This window comes from Lissotriton helveticus, chromosome 2_1 (genome assembly GCF_964261635.1).
Source record: "Lissotriton helveticus chromosome 2_1, aLisHel1.1, whole genome shotgun sequence".
Lineage (NCBI taxonomy): Eukaryota > Metazoa > Chordata > Amphibia > Caudata > Salamandridae > Lissotriton > Lissotriton helveticus.
The window spans coordinates 1795411570-1795432694 of record NC_136059.1 but is presented as its reverse complement, the minus strand read 5'-3'; the positions used below and the strand labels follow the sequence as shown (position 1 = coordinate 1795432694).

General features: G+C 43.2%; 1 protein-coding gene across 17 annotated transcripts in view; it reads left to right on the top strand.

Annotated features, from left to right (window-relative positions):
* CAMK2D (calcium/calmodulin dependent protein kinase II delta) overlaps nt 1–21125 on the top strand; it is an 805387-nt gene that overhangs the window by 643691 nt on the left and 140571 nt on the right. For all 17 annotated transcript variants that reach the window (XM_078676756.1, XM_078676751.1, XM_078676753.1 and 14 more), the window contains one exon: nt 14638–14686. In XM_078676756.1, the coding sequence (XP_078532882.1) occupies nt 14638–14686 (49 nt within the window). The remainder of the gene's footprint in view (nt 1–14637; nt 14687–21125) is intronic.

Here is a 21125-nt window from a genome sequence, read left to right as displayed (position 1 = left end):
GTGTTCATCACAATTATACAGTGCAAGACATACAATTGTACCGTAGGACACCATATACATTTAAAAGGTAAAAGAACTGTGCCAGCAAAGTAGTCCCTTGTGGGCGTGTCTGCGTTGTGCTGTGGGCGTGGGCTGGGGGCATGACTAACGCTGGGGGCGTGTGGTACGGCCATCCCATCGTGGGCGTGTGCTGGGGGCGTGACAAACGCTGGGGGTGTGTGTCCGCCCTTCATGCCATGTGAGTCGTACATACAAGCGCCAATTACGTTGCTTCGCAGCATCAAGGGGCACGCTGGGGGCGTGAGAAACGCTGGGGGCGTGTGTCCGGCCTTCATGCCATGTGAACGCAATTGCGCCGCATCAAGGGGCACGCTGGGGGCGTGAGAAACGCTGGGGGCATGTGCTACGTTCCGCCCTTCATGCCATGTGGGTCGCACATTAATCAGAAGATTGTCCGCTGGGGCCGTGTGCTGGGGGCATGACAAACGCGTTCAGCTGGAGGCCTGGTAAGTAACATTACTGCAGCCTCTCCTGCGCGCTGTTACTGCACTCTCTCATTCAATGAAATTAGACGAGCCTGCTACCATCAACCAGCGCTCTAGCTGGGCTCATTCGGCGGATCAGTACACTAATTACACGCGCCTGATAACATCAACCAGGCCTGCAGCTGGGCCTCAAGCGGGGGTACACGCACCTGCTAACATCAAACCGGCCTGCATCTGGGCCTCAAGCGGGGGAACACGCAAATGAGCGTGTCTGCGGGGACAATTACTGCAGCCTCTCCTACTCGCTGTCACTGAACTCTCTCATTAAACGGATTTACCTGCAGCTGATAACTCTTATTCAACGTCATTACACGTGCCTGCTAACATCAACCAGGGCTGTAGCCGGGCTCAGGCGGCGAATCACTACACCAATTACACGCGCCTGCTAACATCAACCAGGGCTGCAGCTGGCCCTTCTCCGTCCCTATTCTAATGAAACAAAAAATGTTGTCTACTGCGAGATTTTAAAATAAATTGCCCTTGCCAAATACACACATTCTATTTTATGCCCGGACAACGTCGGGACAGGCTGCTAGTGTAGTATAAACGTGATACATGTAATGTCAGCACCTCAATCAAATTGTCTCGAGTTTCAGGAATTACGAAAATCTGAAGTGATAAACTGTATAATAAATTTACATTATCAATGACAGTAACTAGTCCGTGCCCTGTAAATGTGTGTGAAGAAATAAAGGAGAAAAAGGAGGGATGAAGGTGGCAATAATGTAGAACAGTGGCCTGTAAGACACTGACAATGCGGTGAGGAGGTGGTTTCCAGGGACGCCCGTCTAGCACCTCCATAGGGGATGAGCGGCCATAGGGCCCACGATCATGGGGATCCCGTTATCTTCAAATGAGTCACCAGCTGGTGATAAGGCAGTAAGGAAATCAGCTAGTATGGTCTCCCAACAAGATGTAAGGCAGTTTATACAAAGGCCTCTCCTACTTTCTCTGCACAGAGCATTTCCCTCAGCCTGAGCCCAAGCTTGCATTGAACTTCCCCAGGCACCGACCACGAGGGGAGGACGGCTTCTCCACCTGCGAGTGATCAAGCGCTTGGCCAGGAGGAGCCCTTAATCACTGAAGCAAGTGGTGGCCTTATGTTTTTTGTCCCTGTGCCTCAGACCCAAGAGGCTCACCTCCCAGGTATGTAGTGTGTTCTGCCCTGTGCAGTTCAGTTAGTGTGTGGTCATGTCTAGCTAGTGGTTGCAGAGTGACTGGCAGGTCCAGAGCTTCTAGAGGAGAGTAGCATGGGGCAGGACGCAGCTGGGGGTAGGACACAGCCGGGACAAACCGCATCAGTAATAGAGTAGTATTGGTTTATTTTGTCAGAGGTAAGATAAGCCCTATGTGTTATGTAGAATTGAAGCGTGTGGAATAGTGTTGCATGGAATAAGAGATGCTTATCCACTATAGAAGCCCATTTCTTTTCAATGCAGGGGCGTCGCAGGCCTGTCTCCTATTGGCAGTGTAGGGATGTAAGTGCCAATGCCACATGGATGATGGAATCTTTTACTTTTAATGTGTAACTAGCCTGCTGTTTTAATCTTGAGCACAGTGGTAGGCAGTGCCATCTTTTGAGTGTCATAGTGATGCGATTTCAGTGATCATGTTACGGTTTTAAAGGCAGAGGTCAATAGTAGCCTTGCAATAGTGTCATGCTCAGTATCCTTGAGGAATGACTTAACTAGTTTTTAGTAATAACTGCACTTTCTTCAAAAGTTATTTATCAGTTTCAGAAGAGTTTTACCCAGCACTGTTATAGAGAAAACATTATTTTGGAACGCGTGTATAGAACAAAGGTCCTTCCTCACATTTCAAATCTGTTGAGGTGCCATGTGTTCACAAAGGCATAGCTGAGATATTCTACATTGAACGTTGATAGGACTCACTGCAGCTTCGATTGTCTCTTCGAAAAGAATGACATGGTTGATAAAACTGTGCGTCGATGGGTGTGGCCTCAGCAGCTGAGGTTTACTGCTTGAGTTTGCAATCCTTCATTACGGTGCTTTCTTTGCTACTTGTCTTAAAATCTGATTCATTGACAAACCTACAACCAGCATTTTGATTACAGAGTGGCTCTCAACTGAACAGAAACTACCTTTAACTACTACATCTTGGTGAACAGGCAGAAGTTAAACTTTGGTCAAAAGCAGTCATTAATACTGGTTACAGGAATGGTTTCATTAGTGAAAGAGTTATCCAAACTGGCATTCTACAGACTGCTGCAAATGATGCTGGAATTGAAAATTAAACAATGGGAGATGGAAATGGATGAAAGAATAACGTTTAACAATCGCAGAGGCAGACATTTTTTGTTTGTAGGTTTTATCTTCATTTTACCCATTATAATGTAAACACGTCCTACAAGGGTAATTTGAATTAGGTAATATCATTACTTGCTTTTGGCTAAAGGGCGATCTCTACAGTAAGCAGTGTCAGAGGGTGTTTTTCTTGCCCTGATCACTGGAGCTTGAGGTATTGTATTTAATACACACAGGAGCAGCCTCCCAGTCAGCATCTGTATTCCAAACATATTCAGGTGGACATGCCTTTGAGGACTTGAATTCCTTTAATGGCCCACAGAAACACTTCTGTTCAGTTAGACCATGACGGGAAGGTCTGTGAATCGCTGTTGTTGACTTGAATGACCGCTGTTTATTACCCATGATTTAGGCTTATTTATTTTGGGAAATAAAATTTTAAAAAATGGAAACAAATTGGGACCGAGTCATAAAAGACCTTAAGAAAAAAAGCCATGATGTGTATGTTTATGAACGTCTATTATCTAATCCCTTGGTGTCCCTGAAGGATTTGCAGGATTCAAAATTTGACCAAAATCTGCAGCTTTTTCCATGAACATTCCTTTATTCATGGAAACCCCTGTGGCTAAGTTTTGTTTCTGCAGGAGCTCTTTCTTGTCTCCTTGAAAGTGTCAAACTAATCTTGTGTTCAACACGTATCAAAGGTCTTTTATATTTGTGGTCTTTTGAAAATGTTAGGAGTCGTTTTTAGGATAGAACAAGCATAATGGCTCTTTGTATCCCTTCTCCTTTGAGGTTTCTCTCACCTGATAAATATGGGCTGATAAGTTCAAGTTCAGAAATTTGTATAGCGCACTACTCACCCAGAGGGTCTCAAGGCGCTTGTGGGAGGAGGGGGGGGGGTACTTTACTTATCGAATATCCAAGTTTTAAGTTGCTTTCTGAAGGAGTGGTGGTTCTGTGTAAGGCGGAGGTGGGTGGGGAGAGAATTCCAGGTTTTGGCCGCTAAGTAGGAGAAGGATCTTCCCCCCCATGGTGGATCTGTGGATGCGCGGAATAGCGGCGAGGGCCTGATTAGACGAACGGAGTTGGCGGGTGGGGATGTAAAAGGACAGGCGCGTGTTGAGGCATTCGGGACCTAGGTCGTAGAGGGCTTTGTGTGCGTGGGTGAGGAGTCGGAACGTTATCCTCTTGTTGCCAGTGGAGGTCTTTCAGGTGACCGAAAATGTGAGCTTTGCGGGGGATGTCAAGTATGAGTCTGCTGAAGCGTTTTGGATGCGTTGGAGTTTTTTCTGTAGTTTGGCTGAGGTTCCGGCGTAAAGGGTGTTTCCGTAGTCCAGTCTGCTTGTGACCAGTGCGTGGGTGATCGTTTTTCTTGTTTCGGTGGGGATCCAACGGAATGTTTTTTTGAGCATGCGTAGGATGTTGAAGCATGATGAAGAAACGGCGTTGACTTGTCTGGTCATCGAGAGGGAGGAGTCCAGGATGAATCCCAGGTTGCGTGCGTGGTCCGTTGGTGTGGGTGCTATTCCCAGGGCCGGTGGCCACCATGAGTCGTCCCAAGCAGAGGGGGATGAGCCTAAGATTAGGACTTCGTTTTGTCCGAGTTCAGTTTTAGACGGCTGTTCATCATCCACTCGGCTACATCTTTCATTCCTTCGTGTAAGTTGGTTTTGGCGGTGTTTGGGTCTTTGGTGAGGGAGAGGATCAGCTGGGTGTCGTCTGCGTAGGAGATGATGTTGAGGTTGTGTTGGGGCGCGATGGATGCAAGGGGCCTCATGTATACGTTGAAGAGGGTGGGACTGAGTGAAGATCCTTGTGGTACGCCGCAGATGACTTCGGTGGGCTCCGATCTGAAAGGGGGGAGGCGGACTCTCTGGGTTCTTCCGGCGAGGAACGAGATGATCCAGTCCAATGCTTTTCCTTGTATTCCGACATTGTTGAGGCATTGTATGAGGGTGCTATGACAGACTGTGTCGAAGGCTGCGGAGAGGTCGAGTAGGATGAGGGCGACTGTTTCTCCATTGTCCAGGAGTGTTCGAATGTCGTCTGTTGCTGCGATGAGGGCGGTCTCGGTACTGTGTTTGGCTCGGAAGCCGGACTGTGCGGGGTCGAGGGATTTGTTGGATTCGAGGAAGGTGGCGAGCTGACTGTTGACGGCTTTCTCAATAACTTTGGGAGGAGCGAGATGGAGCGGTAGTTCTTAAGTTCAGTGGGGTCTGCTGTGGGTTTCTTCAGAAGGGCGCTGAGTTCGGCATGTTTCCAGCTTTCCGGGAAGGTAGCGGAGTTGAGGGAGCAGTTGATGACGTTTCGGAGATGGGGTGCGATGATGGAGTCTGCTTTGTTGAAAATGTGGTGGGGACATGGGTCGGTAGGCGATCCTGAGTGGATGGAGTTCATCAGGTGGATGGTGTCTTCAGTGGTGATTGGGTCCCAGGCGCAAAGGTTGTTAGAGGGGGGATTTGGTTCGGGGGTGGGTGGAGTGGACTGGTCTCCGGACTGGTTTTCAAAGCAGTTATGTATGTCGGTGATTTTGTTGTGGAAGAAAGAGGCTAGGGAGTCGCAGAGGTCTTGGGATGGGGTGATGTCGTTCGTGCCGAAGGTGGGGTTGGTAAATTCTTTGACTAGGTTGAATAGTTCCTTGCTGTTGTGGGCGTTGTTGTCAAGTCGATCCTTGAATGCTGATTTCTTGGTGGATCGGATCAGTTGGTGGTGCTTGCGGGTGGCGTTCTTGAAGGTGGTGAGGTTGTCAGTGGTAGGGTTTTTTCTCCAGGCTTTCTCGAGGGTATGACAGAACTTCTTGGATGTCTTAAGGTCATCGTTGAACCAGGGGGCTTTTTTGCTACTTTGCTTGATTTGATGGTTTTTCAAGGATGCTAGTTCGTCGGCGCTGTGGGTGATCCATTGTGTGAGGTTGGTGGCAGCTTGATTAGGGTCAGATGATTTGGCAGGAGGGTTTTTGTGAAGTGAAGTGAGGAGCTGGTCGGTGGTAATTTTGTTCCAGTTTCTTCGGGGGATTGGTTGAGGGAGGTTGTGGGTCGTGGTCTTTTTATAGTTGAAGTGGACGCAGCTGTGGTCCGTCCAGTGGAGAGCTGTGGTGTGGTTGAAGGAGATGTTTGCTGGAGGTGAAGATTGGGTCGAGTGTGTGCCCGGCAAAGTGGGTGGGGGTATCAACAAGTTGTTTTAGTCAGAGATTGGCCAAGTTGTCCAGGAGGGTGGTGGTGTTGCTGTCGTTTTTCTTTTCCAGGTGGAAGTTGAGGTCTCCCAGTAGAATGTAGTCCTCAGAGGGGAGGGCGTGTGGGCTGATGAAATCCGTGATGTCTTCGCTGAATTGTGTGCGGGGTCCTGGTGGTCTGTAGATGAGGGTGCTTGAGTGTGGTTTTGGGGTCGGTGTGGATCTGGAAATGAAGGTGTTCGGCGGCTGTGAGGTTATCATCTGAGCTGGTCGTGATGCGGATGGAGTTCTTATGTACGATGGCGATGCCTCCTCCTGTGTAGATTGTGCGGTCTTTTTGGATGATCTTGTAGCCGTCCGGGATGGCGATGGCGATGTCGGGAGCTGATGAGGCGTTCATCCAGGTTTCTGTAAGGAAGGCGACGTCCGGCGAAGTGGTGCCGAGTAGGTTCCAGAGTTCAATGGTGTGTCTGTGGACCGAGCGGGTGTTGAGTAGGATGCACTTCAGGTGGTTAGTGTCGGCGTACTGTTTGGAGTCTGTGGATTTAGTGTGGGTCCTGATGCAGTCGAGTTTGCAGGGGTGGCAGGTGAAGGGTCCATGGGTGTGTCCTGGGGCGGCTTGGTAGCATTCTTGGAGTCGGCCGTGGTTGAGTGCTGAAAGGGATGCGGCATCATACGTTATGCGGGTGGAGTGGGATTTGCGAGGACCAGGGGGTCGGGCGCTGGGCGCGGTCCAGGCGCGGACGGGCGCAGACGGGCTTACCTTTGGCGCACCTTCGGCGCGCATGGGGCGCGTCCGCTGCGCGCAAAAGCATCTGACATAAGTGAAGATTGGAGGGGGCGGAGCGAGGGAGGAGCAGCTGGGAGGCGGGAGCGGGGTGGAGAGGACGGGCTCCGAAGCACAACAACAACAAAATGGCAGCAAAAGTGAAACCGGAACAGGATGGGGCACAAAGTAGGGATACGCTGTGGCCAGTGGCACCGGCACAATCAGGTACTGATGAATGTATTAAAATCAGTGATGTGAGCGCTACTATTACCACTGCACAAAACGAGCAAAACAAATAACAATCAAAGTATTCCCTGTTAATTATTAACGGAAATACAACACCTGCAATTCCAGTTCAAAAGTCCTGTATTTTTTCTAGATTCAACTTGTATAGATGGCAAGGAGCAACTGAAATGCGGAGTTTAGAATTATCTCGAATATTTATACTTGGGTTCTGCCTTCATAATATTTTGAAGCCTTTTCTTTGACATTTTTTCAGTAAAGAGTCTTGATCTCAAAATAAATATTTAAATATACAGCTTTTGAAATTGTTGTGCTGTGTGAAGCGTAGGACTGTTTCCGTACATACTCAATTAAAATATTTGTGTTCATATTCCATTATAAAGCAAATATATTCATGATTCTGGATCAGTTTTAGTTTTGTTCGTTTTCACTGAAACAAAAAGATTAGTGCATACATTGTAACAGAATACATGGATATTTTTGTCTAAAAAGCGTCTAATGTTTTACAATTGCTACTATATCAATATGAGGAAATTAAATTGAGGGAGAACTTGCCTTAAACGATAGGATATACGTTTTATGTTTGAGACACGTCATGTGACGCGGTGTTTCTCATAACCTGCAAACCGCGCATTTCCAAAAGAAGTGCCCCACTCCTTGTACCGGTGTGCAGTTCACATAATCATCTCGAGACATTTTCAGGTCTACTGAATGAAAAGAAAGCCTGTGTCTGTGATATCAACCAGTGCTGCTATGCAGTGTTATTTTTGGGGAATAGGGCACATTTTCCTCTTGAATCTGGCTCCTCCCACCTGAAGGCCTTCTGCAACCTCTCCTGCTTCGTTGGATGCTGCCTTGTGAATAGATTTTGCGTTTGGCAGGCAGTCCCAGCATGCTCTGCTTCCAGGAAATGCCCATAGTTTGAGAATAGAAGGGATCTCAATGTGATAAGAAAAGCAAGCAATATGGCATTAGCAAACTATTTGCTCATTAAAACCTACTGCGATGGCTGAGTTTCAGCCACAGAAGTACTTTGATTTGCCTGCTCTGGATTTTTTGATGCACAGAAATGCAAGGATGGGAGGACACACTTGGCCCCCCTTGTTGTACGAAAAAGACATATGAGAATTCTCCTGAATTAGTCCTTCCTTTTGCAACTTTTTAAGCCATGCTGTGCTCTGATGTTACACCAAATAAGAATATGCTTAAGGTCCCATCACAAACACTCTAGTGGATTGTGCTGCCTCTGGAAATTCCCAAGAGCTAATTGCATCACACTCTAAATACACAAAAATCTCAACTGTCATTGTAATCTGAAAGGGTGAAGCAGTTTGCTGTACTCTTTATTACCTCCCTAGTCCCCAGTACTGCTCATTATCAACTTCAAGTTAATTGATCCAACACAAAGGACTGCTATGGTAGATTTTCAAAAGCAGCTCACAATTTGACTCTTTGCTCTGTTTCTAAATTTTGGGGGCTGCTGATGCAGTTCTGTTCATAGGGCATCACCTGAAGCTGATTACGTTATTGTCCCTCGGTGTGGTCCAACCCATCAACATCTTTCCAGTAGGTCACTGACCTTTTAGTAGCAATTGCAGTGCTTAATTTGCGCCAGTGGGTTCCGGTGCTCAGCACCAGCACATAATTGTCAACACCGGCACGTATGACAGCTGCCACATGAGTGCGCTATTTGTGTCATTTGGAGATCAGTAGAACAGTTGTTTATTAATTCAATATACATTAACAAAAATGTATAGAAATTGAGGCCATTCGTATAGCTTTGGGGGCCCTCAAACTCTCTTCGTTGTTACACTTGTAGCAGTGTGATGTGTGGTAGTTGTGCCGGTACGGTCATTGTCTGCAATGGCAGTGGCAATTGGGGTGCAAGCTGCGGTGACCTGACAAGTATGTAACACTTCTTTTTTCCTTTTTATTACAAATTAAACATAAATTTCCTAGAATTAATTTAGTTACAGGTAGAGCATTACTTGAAACTAATAACACATTATTGCATTCAAAAGCCAGACTTCATTCGTTAGGTAAATGTCTGAGATAGCTATATTATGTTTCAGTACACTATGAGGATTTTGGCTAGTGCTTATGAAATATTTTATAAGCTTATTTATTTTACTCCTTCAGTTGTTGAAGTCTATTTATTGTCCTATTCTTGAATTGCATGTTGATGGTGCAATGCATATGCTCTGAAGGACCCTTTGACATTCTTATCTCTTTCACTTCCAATATTTATGGATTATGCCCTTTTATGGCACAAGGTGTTTGTTAATTTAATACATAGTATTACAACCTTGAATATCTAGAATGTACTACCTGTGTCAAACAATGTATTCATTGCTTGTTTCAGGTAATGCCGATTATAAGTGTTTAATTACTACATCTTATACCTTACGTAGTGTATGTTTTCATGGTGACAAAAAGATAGAAAATAAATTGACAGCGTGTGAATATTTCTTAAATGATCATTTATATCAATCATCCTGTTTTAATGCTTGTTAGTACTTAAACACCTGATATGCCATACCTGGATGCTTTTATAAATAATGAAACCAAATTGATAGGGACTGCACTCACAATTTGCACAATCTTCCTACCGATTTTTTTTTTTATGTAGTGCCTGCCAATATTATTCACAGCTGTATGTCACAGAAAACGTTCCCTTCTCTGTGAACGTAATCCAAATGTATTTTTGTTTTATCTGATATTTCTGTAATTTGTAGGTCACTTGAAGGGAATCTTGCCTAGGCATTAGATAATTGGATGGAACATTGAGCAATTATTGAATCTTTAGTGTTTGGAAATGTGGGCTTCCATTTGTTAATCTATAGTTCATCTTTTAACTCGAAATACTTTCCTTTTCACGAAGTTTCTAAAGGCATACAATCAAAAAATAAAAGACGGCGTTAAGGAACGATTTTACTTTATAAACTTCAGTGTAATCTATACATCTGAATATGCGGTTATTTAAACTGTTGCTGCTTTCTGAGCTCAAAGCAAACCTCGAAACATCTCAGTATATATTGTGGACTTGTAAAAAAATGTTGAGCCTGTCAGTGACCTATCAATTCAGAATTAAGAAATGTGAAGTCAGATTGTATTACTTCATACTCTGTTTGCATTCAACTTCAATAAATGTCATTCATTTCAGTTGAGAGCTTTGCATTTGATTGCATTAAAGTGCAGGCACTAATAAACCATTGAAGCTGCCTGTAGGTGTGTTTCACTACTTTGGTGCCCCCTGTCACTGACCTGCAACATTTTCATATCTGAATAAACTATCCAGATTATTTTTCCAAACATTAATTTGCTGGGAACAGCGACCACCTCAGTGACTTGCCTGATGAGTGTAGTGTTCTGAACCTCTGCCTAGTAAATTGCGCTAAAAATGAACAAGCATTGACAAAAACCAATGTATCTGGGCAGGGTTTAATGCGCCAACACACGAGAACACGGCTATTCACAAAAGCCGTTTACCACATTAAAGCCCGCCCTATCCCCTTTGCCAATGATGAAGAAAAAAGTAGCCAAAACGATTGCTTTTTTTGCATGGAGTGTATATATGGAGATTTGTTATTGAATGTGACAAACACGAGTGTACTGTTTACGTGTAAAATAGTCCTTCTTGCATTCCAATGGAATTCTACAGCTTTTCAGCAATTGGATGTTTATTGTACAACATCCGAGAGAGCTTGGTTATCTAACGAGCGCTTTAAATACCACATTGTCCTATGGGTTGCACCGTTCGATATCTAACTTTGCGCTTCCTGCTCTAGTGATTATTTTTTTTACCTGTATTTCTAATGGGAGATTCTGACCGAGTCATTGTCAATCATTATTAACACTTTACTTTCCGTGGCGGAATATCTCAAAATAGTTACTGAATCAAGTAGGTCTAGTAGGGAAATGTTTTGGCCTTCTCAAAATGCTTAGGAAATTTCTTCCTATGCTTTCTCTTGATCAGAGGAACATTACTGTGCAGGCTTTAATAGGCTCTCGCTTGAATTATGCGAATGTGCTTTCTCGGCTTGCCGGAATATCTCCTTTCACATTTGCAAATAGTGCAAAACTCGGCTGCACGAGCCATTTTTGGCCTCCATCGGAGAGCCATTGCTACTGATCTTCTGAAAACTCTTCACTGGCTCCCTATCCGAAAACGGATTGTTTTCAAGGCGCTTACGCTTGCTTTCAAAGCGCTCCATGATTCCGGGGCCAAATACATCAGGAAACGGCTAGCTTTCTACCAGCCATCCAGATCGCTGAGGTCAGCTTCGCTGGCCTTGGCGTCTGTCCCGGGGATTAGACGAACACGCATTGGAGGTCGCTCTTTTCGACGTTTGGCGCCCCAACTTTGGAATGCTTTGCCAGTTTCCTTGAGAAGGAATGTCAACTTGTTAGCTTTCAGGAAGGATTTGAAGTCCTGGCAGTTTGTTCAGTAGTACTTGCCATTTGTTCGCCTGTTCCTGTTTCCGCATTGGGTTTGAAGCACCGGGACACTCCTCGGAGTAGCTGAGCGCTATAGAAATCCCATTTTAACATATCATAACATGGTATTCAAGTGCAGGTTAGATGACATTATCTCTGCGTCCATTTTTTTCTGTTTGATCCATTGCATTCAGCAGATTTTGTTATTCGAGCAGAGTACACGAATTACGCACTTTATCACTCTCACAGATTTTACCGCTGTGGATAAAAAATGGCTTCCAAACAATAAATCGTGTTGCGGTTTTCATGATTAATTTCCTTTCAACGAGCTATCATGAAACCGAGCCTTGATCAATCAAATATGGAGCATTTCGGTCTTTGCCATACATTAGTTTAATAGGCACGCTATGAAATGAAGTTGCCAATCGTGTTTAATTAATGCAGCTTTGCCACAGAAACATATTTATGTGCCACCACACCTCACCTCATGCTATTCATGCTATTTATGTATAGCCTCGTTGAAGTTTGAGTACTGCAACATATATTCATGTCTAAAACCAGGTTTTTATTACAAGATTAATATTAAAATGTGTTTGTTTCTCGAAATAAAAATGAGCCACACCTACCTGTTCCTCGTCTTTGAAGCATTTCTCTTTCAGAACAGACCCTTCAACTGCTGGTAGTGAAATTCGGTCCTCTGACCCCTCCTTCCATAAGGAGGCAGCCAGCACCATGGGCTTCTGGACTACCTTTCTGGTTCTTCTGAGACCTTCATGACCATTGGCTCTCCTGTAGATCGGGCGCTGCAGGAGATCGCTCCATGGTAGTCTCCTCTCTCAGAGCAAAGTGGGTTGCTATGGCAATGAGGATCACAGTTTATGCTATTAGTGTTCCTATGTGTGACAATGGTCCCAGGTTGAGTAGAAGTAGAGGATGTCAATTATTTGGGTAGGATCAAGCTGCAATATTTAAGCCGTTGTATTGTCATACATAAGGCTTGTGAGTTATCTGGCACTGCAGGTACCAAGATGTGTTGAACTACCCAGCCGACAAAGATATGCAGAAACCATGAATGTGAAGTGGGTGGCGCTACTAAGCGGGAATGGGCTTTCTAGTTCTAGGTTAGCATTTCCTTGTGATGTCCACAGCAATGATTTGTGGGTTAGAGAAAGGGAAACATTCTATCAGGAAAGGCCTTGTCCATTCTACTACTACATCTGAGTCAAAATATATGAAAGCATGGAGTCAAGTCAGGTAAAGGCAAAAATGTCAAAAACTCAGTTCCTCCTCTTGTCTCAAAAAGGAGGTTTCAATAGATTGTGCTTGCCCGGGGTCTATGGTAGACCTGAGTATTTGTCATCAATTCACTTAATCTTTAATGGATCATGGTTCCACCCTCATCATGTGAACAAGATTGTGAAAAAATAGGCAATTTTGCACGACGGCTTGTGAAGGAGAACATGTGGCTCCCATAGCTTCAGACCATTATCAGAGTTGGCTCAATGTAATGTGCCTGATCACGCCAGAAAGGATTGCTGATAAATGTGTCATTCTCCTGGACTACAAGAACTCAGGCTATTTAGATTTTACTCCATACTGACATACCCTCTTCTCAGAGCACTTCAGTCTCAGCCTTTAGAGACGTTAACATGGTGCAGTCTAAGGTTTCATACAAAGACAACGTTCTTATTAATGCCAGGGGCCACAGATGGAAGGTTGGGTAAACTGTTTTTCATCAGTTGAACAGATTGCCATTTTTACCAACCAGACAATCAAGCCCAAAATATGGATCTTTCATACCTTACAAGACAGTGTTATTTTTATAATACTATTAGCAGTACTGTTTTTTATTTCCTAACCCTCAATGAAGTGACAATCCAGTCCTTGAACACGAGAAGGATTTTCTGTTTGCATTTGTAAAAGCCAGCTGCATTCTTTAAGTCTAATAACCTGTTTGTTACATTTGGGGCCTAAGTAAGGACTATAAGACCATAAAGCTTATCTAGTAGTTTCTCTCAGGAGATGGGTATGTCAAGTGTTTCTATGGAGTCTTCAGTAGCACGATTACTGAATGCATTGCAGGATTCATCTATAAGTGGATTAGTGGCCACCTCGGCAGGGGTGCAAGTTGTTCCAGTGGCAACGTTTTCTTAAGCTGCATCATAATTTAATGGTGTAGACCTCCAGTGGGAGATGTCTGTTCTGCCAGGTTTGAATACATGTAAAAACGGTAAGTAAAATTGTAGGTCATGGTGTTTCTTTGTGATTGTCCTCTATTAACAAATGGCTTTGGAGGTCCTCGAAGGTAAGAACCAGGTCAGCAATCAGAGAGCTAGGGATAATGCCAAGATTTCTTGCCAGTAATTAACTAACTTGTGGTTCTAATATTCTTTGCTCCAACCTTAACCTGAGTGTGGCGATCTGGCTGTAGATCAAGCACGGAGGTTGCCAAGTCTGTCAACCTGGTTAGCTTCACTCTAGGGCCAGATAGAGGAGACTCGCATTTCAATAGTTACGGTAGTGTTCCTATCCTGTAGGTGGAATCACCTCACAGGTACAGACAAGGAAGAGTATGACAAGTAAAAATGTTGATTACCAGTAAACAATCTGTGTATTTCCATGTACTTGCTAATGAAACTTTGTCATTCTGTGGAGAGGTTTGTTTTTTGACATAGGAAACGTTTTTCTGCACCCTTTTATAAAGTGACTTTTCTAATCAGAATCCTGCCGTTTTACATTGAGATATATCAACCATCATTAACACGTTTCACCACTGTGGCTTTATCTAAACTAAGCTGTTGTTTGGGCTATAATGAGATTTAGGTCCTGTTGCAATCACTTCCATCGCGCCCATCAGGCTTTGCTTTCCCATACGTGCATAGATGTTCCATATCTTCAGCAGTTTAAAATGGTTACTGTTGTGGCTTCCACTCTATACATTTTTGAGGCCAGTTGATATTATTCCATTTTTGCATGTCGAATTAAAGCCGTATGTTGGACTGAACTGTTTTTCATGGAATTTTAGTGGTGCGTTTTGCTTTGACATTGGGTAATCTCAATATTTCTGAATCCTTTGGCATGAGAATTAAACATTCACCTGGTGGGCAGTATGACCACCAACTTACCATGATGTTGTTCAGAGCATGTATGACTTGTACCAGTTGCCTTCCTTTAGGTTTCATTTTCATGTTTCCTTCTTGACAGGAATCCACAGAGAGCGTCAACACGACAATTGAAGATGAAGATGTGCGAGGTATGGTCAAAGACGGAAAGTTAAATAAAGTAGTGCACTGTTAGCTGTGTTTTGGTGGTACCTATTCTTTACAAATAACTTGAGTCGGGAGGATCTACTTTATATTAAAGCATCTAAGCTCAAAACAAAAAGCAGGAATTAGTTCTGTAATGGAATGTTGGTGGCAGGATTTTTTTTAGTCTTGTCCCTAAAATGAGAGTGCCATTTTTGGCGTTGTCCATGTCCATGTATTTGTCTGAAGATGTAAGTACAGTAAAGAGGAGAAGCCAGATACATATTTGGACTTGTGCAGTGATCTTGCAGGCCCTGCTAGATTCCTTCTAGTTTAAAGCAAGCTGTAGAAGTTAAGTGCTATTGGCAAGCATGTATTCCTTGTTGGTTGATAGTTTCAACCATCTTATGCATCAATGCAGTCTTACTGTTTAATAGTATGGAATATACATTTGAATGTTGAGGGCAGGGATCTTTTTGGGAATTTGATTTTCACCCACCAGGCTACTGCATGCATGCCACCATTTTGGAATGCTCACAGGAGATTTTGCGGCAAGAATGTTGACACTGGTACTTGCCAAATGACTTGCATAGAATTTATGCACTTTTTAGGTGCCCTTGGTGACAGATTATAGCTGTGTTCAGGAGCAGAGTATTTTGTTTATCTTTAATATGTCCAGAAAATATACTTCACCACAGGCGGGATTTACACCTTTGAAAGGATGTGATGGTATATTTTACAAAGGAAGATATGGTGTTGGCCAATTGGGTTACCACAACAAAGGAAGATATGGTGTTGGCCAATTGGGTTACCACAATGAGTTATACTATCAGGACATCATGTGTGCATTCCTGAGCTTTCATTTGACGGCCTGATTGGTCCTGGTAGTTGTATCTTTTGAATTCATTGGAATAAGGCACCTGATGACTTTGAGTTGAAAGAAAAAAAAATCTGGGCTGTTCCGATGCACTCTGGCTACATTTTGCACAACTGAAAAAGAAGCCGATTGATAGTTTCTGAGTTGTTTGGAAATTGAAATGTTTTTCACTGGCACCGCTGAAATGTTATGATTTTTCTCTGCTTCCGTTCACTTTCCCCTCATCATGCAAAGTTCCTCATTTGAATTTGTAAAAAATATTTGCATGTGTATTTAATTCTGTTCAGATGCCATTGTTACATCCGTGCCCTGCCTGCTCTAACTAAACTCTGACTACTGGTTTTCTCCTTTCTTAAAAAATTGTCAGTGATATTTTTCAAAAAGAATCCATTTCAAGTAAATTTCAGACAATTCCTTGATGAATTCCACCCTTCCTTACCGTCCTATGATCATTGGAGCACTATTAAAGGCGGAATGTCTTTTAAATGAATTATTTTAAACTCCTTTTACATGAAACTTAACTTTGTAGGTAAAGTCCGGCCTTGTTCTGGCCTGTAAATGTGACAGTCGTAGGTCTCTGGATGGATGTGATAACATTACAAAAATGTGTTATTCTAAACTGAGATGCGTGACACTTGTCAGGGCTGCCAGCCACATAACTCAAGAACAATGATCACCAAATAAACAACCTTGTGGCCACCACTACAGTGAATTTCATGTGTACCTGTTATCAATATTTGACACCTTCCATTGCTATCCTCAGTGAAATGCTAATACGGGCCTCCACTGAGAGAGGTGAAATCATTTGGAAAGCAAGTAGACCAATTGACCATAAGCATATGGGGTTTAATGTAAGAGCAAGTTACCACCATCACAATACCTCTTCTATATAATCTGAGTCTTGTATTGAATAGAATCTTTTCGAGCAGAAGCCTTTGTCAAGCCACTATTGCTTTTCTTAGGGCAGTAATACACTCTAATAGATACCTATCTAAGTAACAATTTAAATATTGCAAATAATGCCCTAAAACTTCAGCTAAACCTGGCTACATTTTTTTTTTCTTCTGGGGAAAATGAGAACTTGTTTTCCACCTTCCCCAAAATTAGAGTGCATCAGATGTAAAACTAGACGAAAACTTTCAATGCTTAGGACCTGTCGGGACGTGCCAATTTTTCTTGTTAAGTGACATGTCACTTTGGATCTCTTGCCCTTTCAGATGATCTGCACTCTGAGGTACAGCTTGTGTTACTGCGTTTTCCTTTGCTTTTCGTACAAACTTTTTAAAAACCATTTTCTATGAATGATCAGAAATGTCTCACCTAACAGTGCCCTAGATGTAAATGGCAGCAAGTAATCTGACTCACCGCCTGATTGAGGAGATCAAGCTCAGAACCTTATTAAAGGATGGGGTGAGGGTGGTTTCTTGAAATCCTCTTAAGAGGTTTTGGGCCCCAGAATTACATGAATAATGGGTGGTCTGACATTCTCGGTGGAATGAAAACTTGGTGGGTGGTTAAGATATGGTAGAAGGTATATGGAGATCAGTGTTGAAGTTAGGTGGATCTCAAATAGTTATAGTGAATACAACCCTCACATCTTTATCTGTGCTCAAGTGGCTGTAATTTGTGCACTGCCCTGCTAAGTACCCTGAGATGGCCTGCCTGGCATCAGGAAGAAGTGGAGCAGCAGGATTTAGGGAAGGATGTATCCCAGTTGAGGAAGGAGTGGCATGGATTGTGTGTGAGTTGACAGCTATTGAAATCAAGTTTGAGTGCTAAAGTGCTGGATATCCGGTCTCCTGAGAATGAACAGCTATCCTAAATTCCATGCGATGGTAATGATTCCACTGGCCCACCAGTGTTCATTGCTTCTTCACCATAAATCTAGCTAGAGTGAGCTCACTGCCTTATTATAACCACTAAACAAGTATCAATACTAATTAAAGGTTTTTAGTTTTTCACTCACCACTTAATCTTTTATTCATTGCTCTTATTATCTGGCACCACTTAACATGTTCTCACAGTCTATTCTTGAAATGACTCTTAATGATTTGGAAATGGTCTTTGTTATTGTCTTAGTACTCTGTTGGTTCTTTTCATTATTACCTACTTCTGCCTCACCTTCTCCTCTTAGAAAAGTTGTGCCACCTTTTAGTCTGCAGGGTCTTCTCTCTCACTTTAGTACTACTGGTGTGCATAACAGTCTTTCTTTTGATGACCTGATTTCGTAATACACCTTTTTATTCGTTTTCAAGGATAGAAAAGCAATTGCATCAGCTAATAATTTGAGACCAGATTGATGCTAATACAATATCTTAAACATGTAAACAGCTAACACTCCTGGACATTTCTTCTGCATAAAAGAAAGGGGACAAATTGGGTTTAACAAAAGTAAAGAGAACTTTGGGGATTAGATATGAAGGGTAAGGGGGGTGCCTGTAACAGCAGTGTTGAATAGAGGATTGGGCTTTTGGTGACTGTGTCGGTGGAATTGATGGCCCCAGCTACAGTTGTAGGAGTTGTAAAGTGAGGGGGGCCTTTAGACGGCCTGATTTTGGCTGAGATGACGCTGTTGCTCGACAAAATGATACCCTCTGCTTTTGCAGAATTTTCTTCTGCTTGTTGCAGACACAATATACTTCCATTATCTCTGACCTTTGAAAAAGTGTTATTACTTTTAGAAAAAAAATGTTTTAGGATTCTTCTGCCAGGGAACGGATATGTTGTTGCCACGTTAGATGAGTGAGAAAATAAATGTATTTCTGTTTCCTTTGTTGACTCTGCAGGTCAAACAATAGATTGTTACTTTTCTTCTCCCCAGTAAGCTGTTTTGATCAATCTTTGTTCCTCTATTCCTCGTCCAGAAACATCCTATGGGGACTGTTATGCTTGTAAGCTGAAAGAACTGTTTAATGGAGTCTAAACTTAAGACACCCATCCCTGGCACTAAGTAGGCCATTGAGGTCATTAGCAATTCCAACTCTCAATAAGAATCCTGAGGCATATTGGTGCACCTTTTTCAACTATACAGAGAACATAGATGATCTGTGTTATAATCAAGGATGTACACTCGTATGTTATGAGCGCCATGAAACCGACTGGTGTCCGTGCGCGGTAACCAATCCTTTTAACATAACATAACATATGGTTTAAAGCTTAGTTGTAGATTACAGATAAAGTCTCTCCAGACCAGGAGCAGCATCCTGCTGTTCAGCCCTATTCACTCAAACTGTCAGATCATCCAAGCACAAACACTCAACATTCCAACCATACAATGACCTCACTCACTGGCCGAGCAGCAGGGAACATCAAGGTTACATAATATAGCAAGAAGCCACACCACATCTCCCCCTTATGAAAACTATAGAACATTCAGCAGGACGAGGGAAAGCAAACTCCACAAAACGTCCAACAGTACTATAAATACCACCCCAACTAAATAAACAGAAAAGGTTAATCAAACATTCTCTGCATGACTTGAATGCTCCAAAGGGATGTATGATGGTAAAATCCACAGGCAATCAATACGTCCCACAAATATCCAACACAAGTGTACAGATAATTCAAAACGTATCTGTACATTAATCAGGGAACGATTACTACCTGTTCGCTTCCACAACACAACCCTCAAACAGGACTGGATCTTCTTCCACAATCTAGTTTATTGGGGTTGTAACCATATACCTCCATCACCATACAATTAAACAGGACTGGGTTTTTACCTACCCTCTATTGCATTTGGGTGTAACAACGTACCCCCTTAACATTGGGCCTAACACACTGCCCTCACATCCTTAACTTCTTAGGAAGGATTGACCTATATAATTGGGGAATAAAACACCCCCCTTAAAACATTGGGTTAAACATAGTCTCTTCATCCTAAATCCCTTCGGAATGATGGTACCTCTACCCTCCGGGCTTAACATGTTGCCCCTACATCCTAAACCCCCTAGGAAGGATGGTCAAAAACAGTCCCACATATGGACAAAAAGACTAACCTCACATCAATAAAATATCACTTAACGCACTCTCCTCCTTCTACATAATAAACATGACCGGGAAACTAGTGTCAAGACACTAACATGTGACTCTAGCATTCAACCTCAAATCATACATCGCTAAAATGTAGCATGGCTTTGAAACTTCAGCACACTATTCACAGGCAAAAAGTTTGGTAATTTTGGTAGGCAACATTTTGCATGGCACTGTGAAAATCAATTCAATGCAGCATTATTAATTAATCCCTGCAGTGATAGGCACACATTTAAAATTGGCACTTCCAGTGCATCAATCCCACCTCTCTCTGCAGGTACTTGCTTCCTGAGTTCAGCTGCTCCTTGCCACCAGTTCGCTCCGCACCAGTGCTTCTTTCAAACACGAGCAGTTTCAGTGCAATTCACGTAGATGAATGAGTGGACAGTTGGAGTGAATAGGGCTAAGCACAAACACTCTCACATTCCACATTCCAGCCACTGGCTGAGCACCAGGAAACATCTAGACTGTAGGGAGAATGCATAGAATAGCAAGAGGCTATTGTATCATAACATAACACATGTATTTGTAAAGCGCACTTATCACCCAGGGGTCTCAAGGCGCTGAATAAGAGATGTTTACTGTTACCCAACACTATGGTACTCATTTTATCGACCTCAAATGGATGAAAGGCTGAGTGGACCTGCTGGGATTTGAACCTGTGACCATGAGGTCAAACACAGGCCCCTGCAGTGGATGCATTAGTCCACTAAACCACCAGACCCTGCTGTAGATGCTTTCCATTGCCGCCATCTCGCCTTTTGAGATTAGCTATTGGTCTTTCAAGAGCCTCCATGTCTGTATTGATCGCTTTTCTCATTGTGATACCTCCCTGGGTGTGTCACAGGCGTAATCGTGTAGAAGTGTCCAACTTTATTTCTAGTATACCGATATCACAATAGTTTTCCAATATTTGCCAAATTACGTAATATGTTTGTAGATCAGGGCAACAGGTTCCTCAGAAAACTGCTCTTGTTTTTTAACATTTAATTATTTATTTGAAAACTAAGCAACCGTTTAGTGCAATCTGGTAAACTTTATCTAAGTTCTTACCCTGCACCACCTCCTTGAACATTGTTTGACTTCTTGTCCTTGGTACCATGCCATTCATGTCACAGATCTGAAGCCTTGGCACTGGTTGGCAGTATAGTAGTGGCAGGACAATCAACAAAACTGTCCATGTGCCTCGAGTTTTCCATATTCCAGAGAATAACTGTAACAATATGTCGAGCAACACAAAACTTCTCTGGGTGTTTATCTCAGACCAGTAAACCTCTCCAGTTACATTGCCCTCTTAAAGTGATTCTACTTCTGGCTCACATCTTTAACTAGCAAATAGGAGCCTTGGGTTCCACTGTGGAGATATCATGCCTGACCCTTTATAAAGCACGTGATTTCTGTAGCATGGGGATTAGCAGTGCGGTCAGAAAATGAGTCACCCCACTCATTGTTGCACCTTGTTCACTCTTTTCGCTTCCTAAGCTCGCTTTATTTCTCGCTTCCCAAGCTCCTGTGGACTGGAAAAATACCAGCACCTC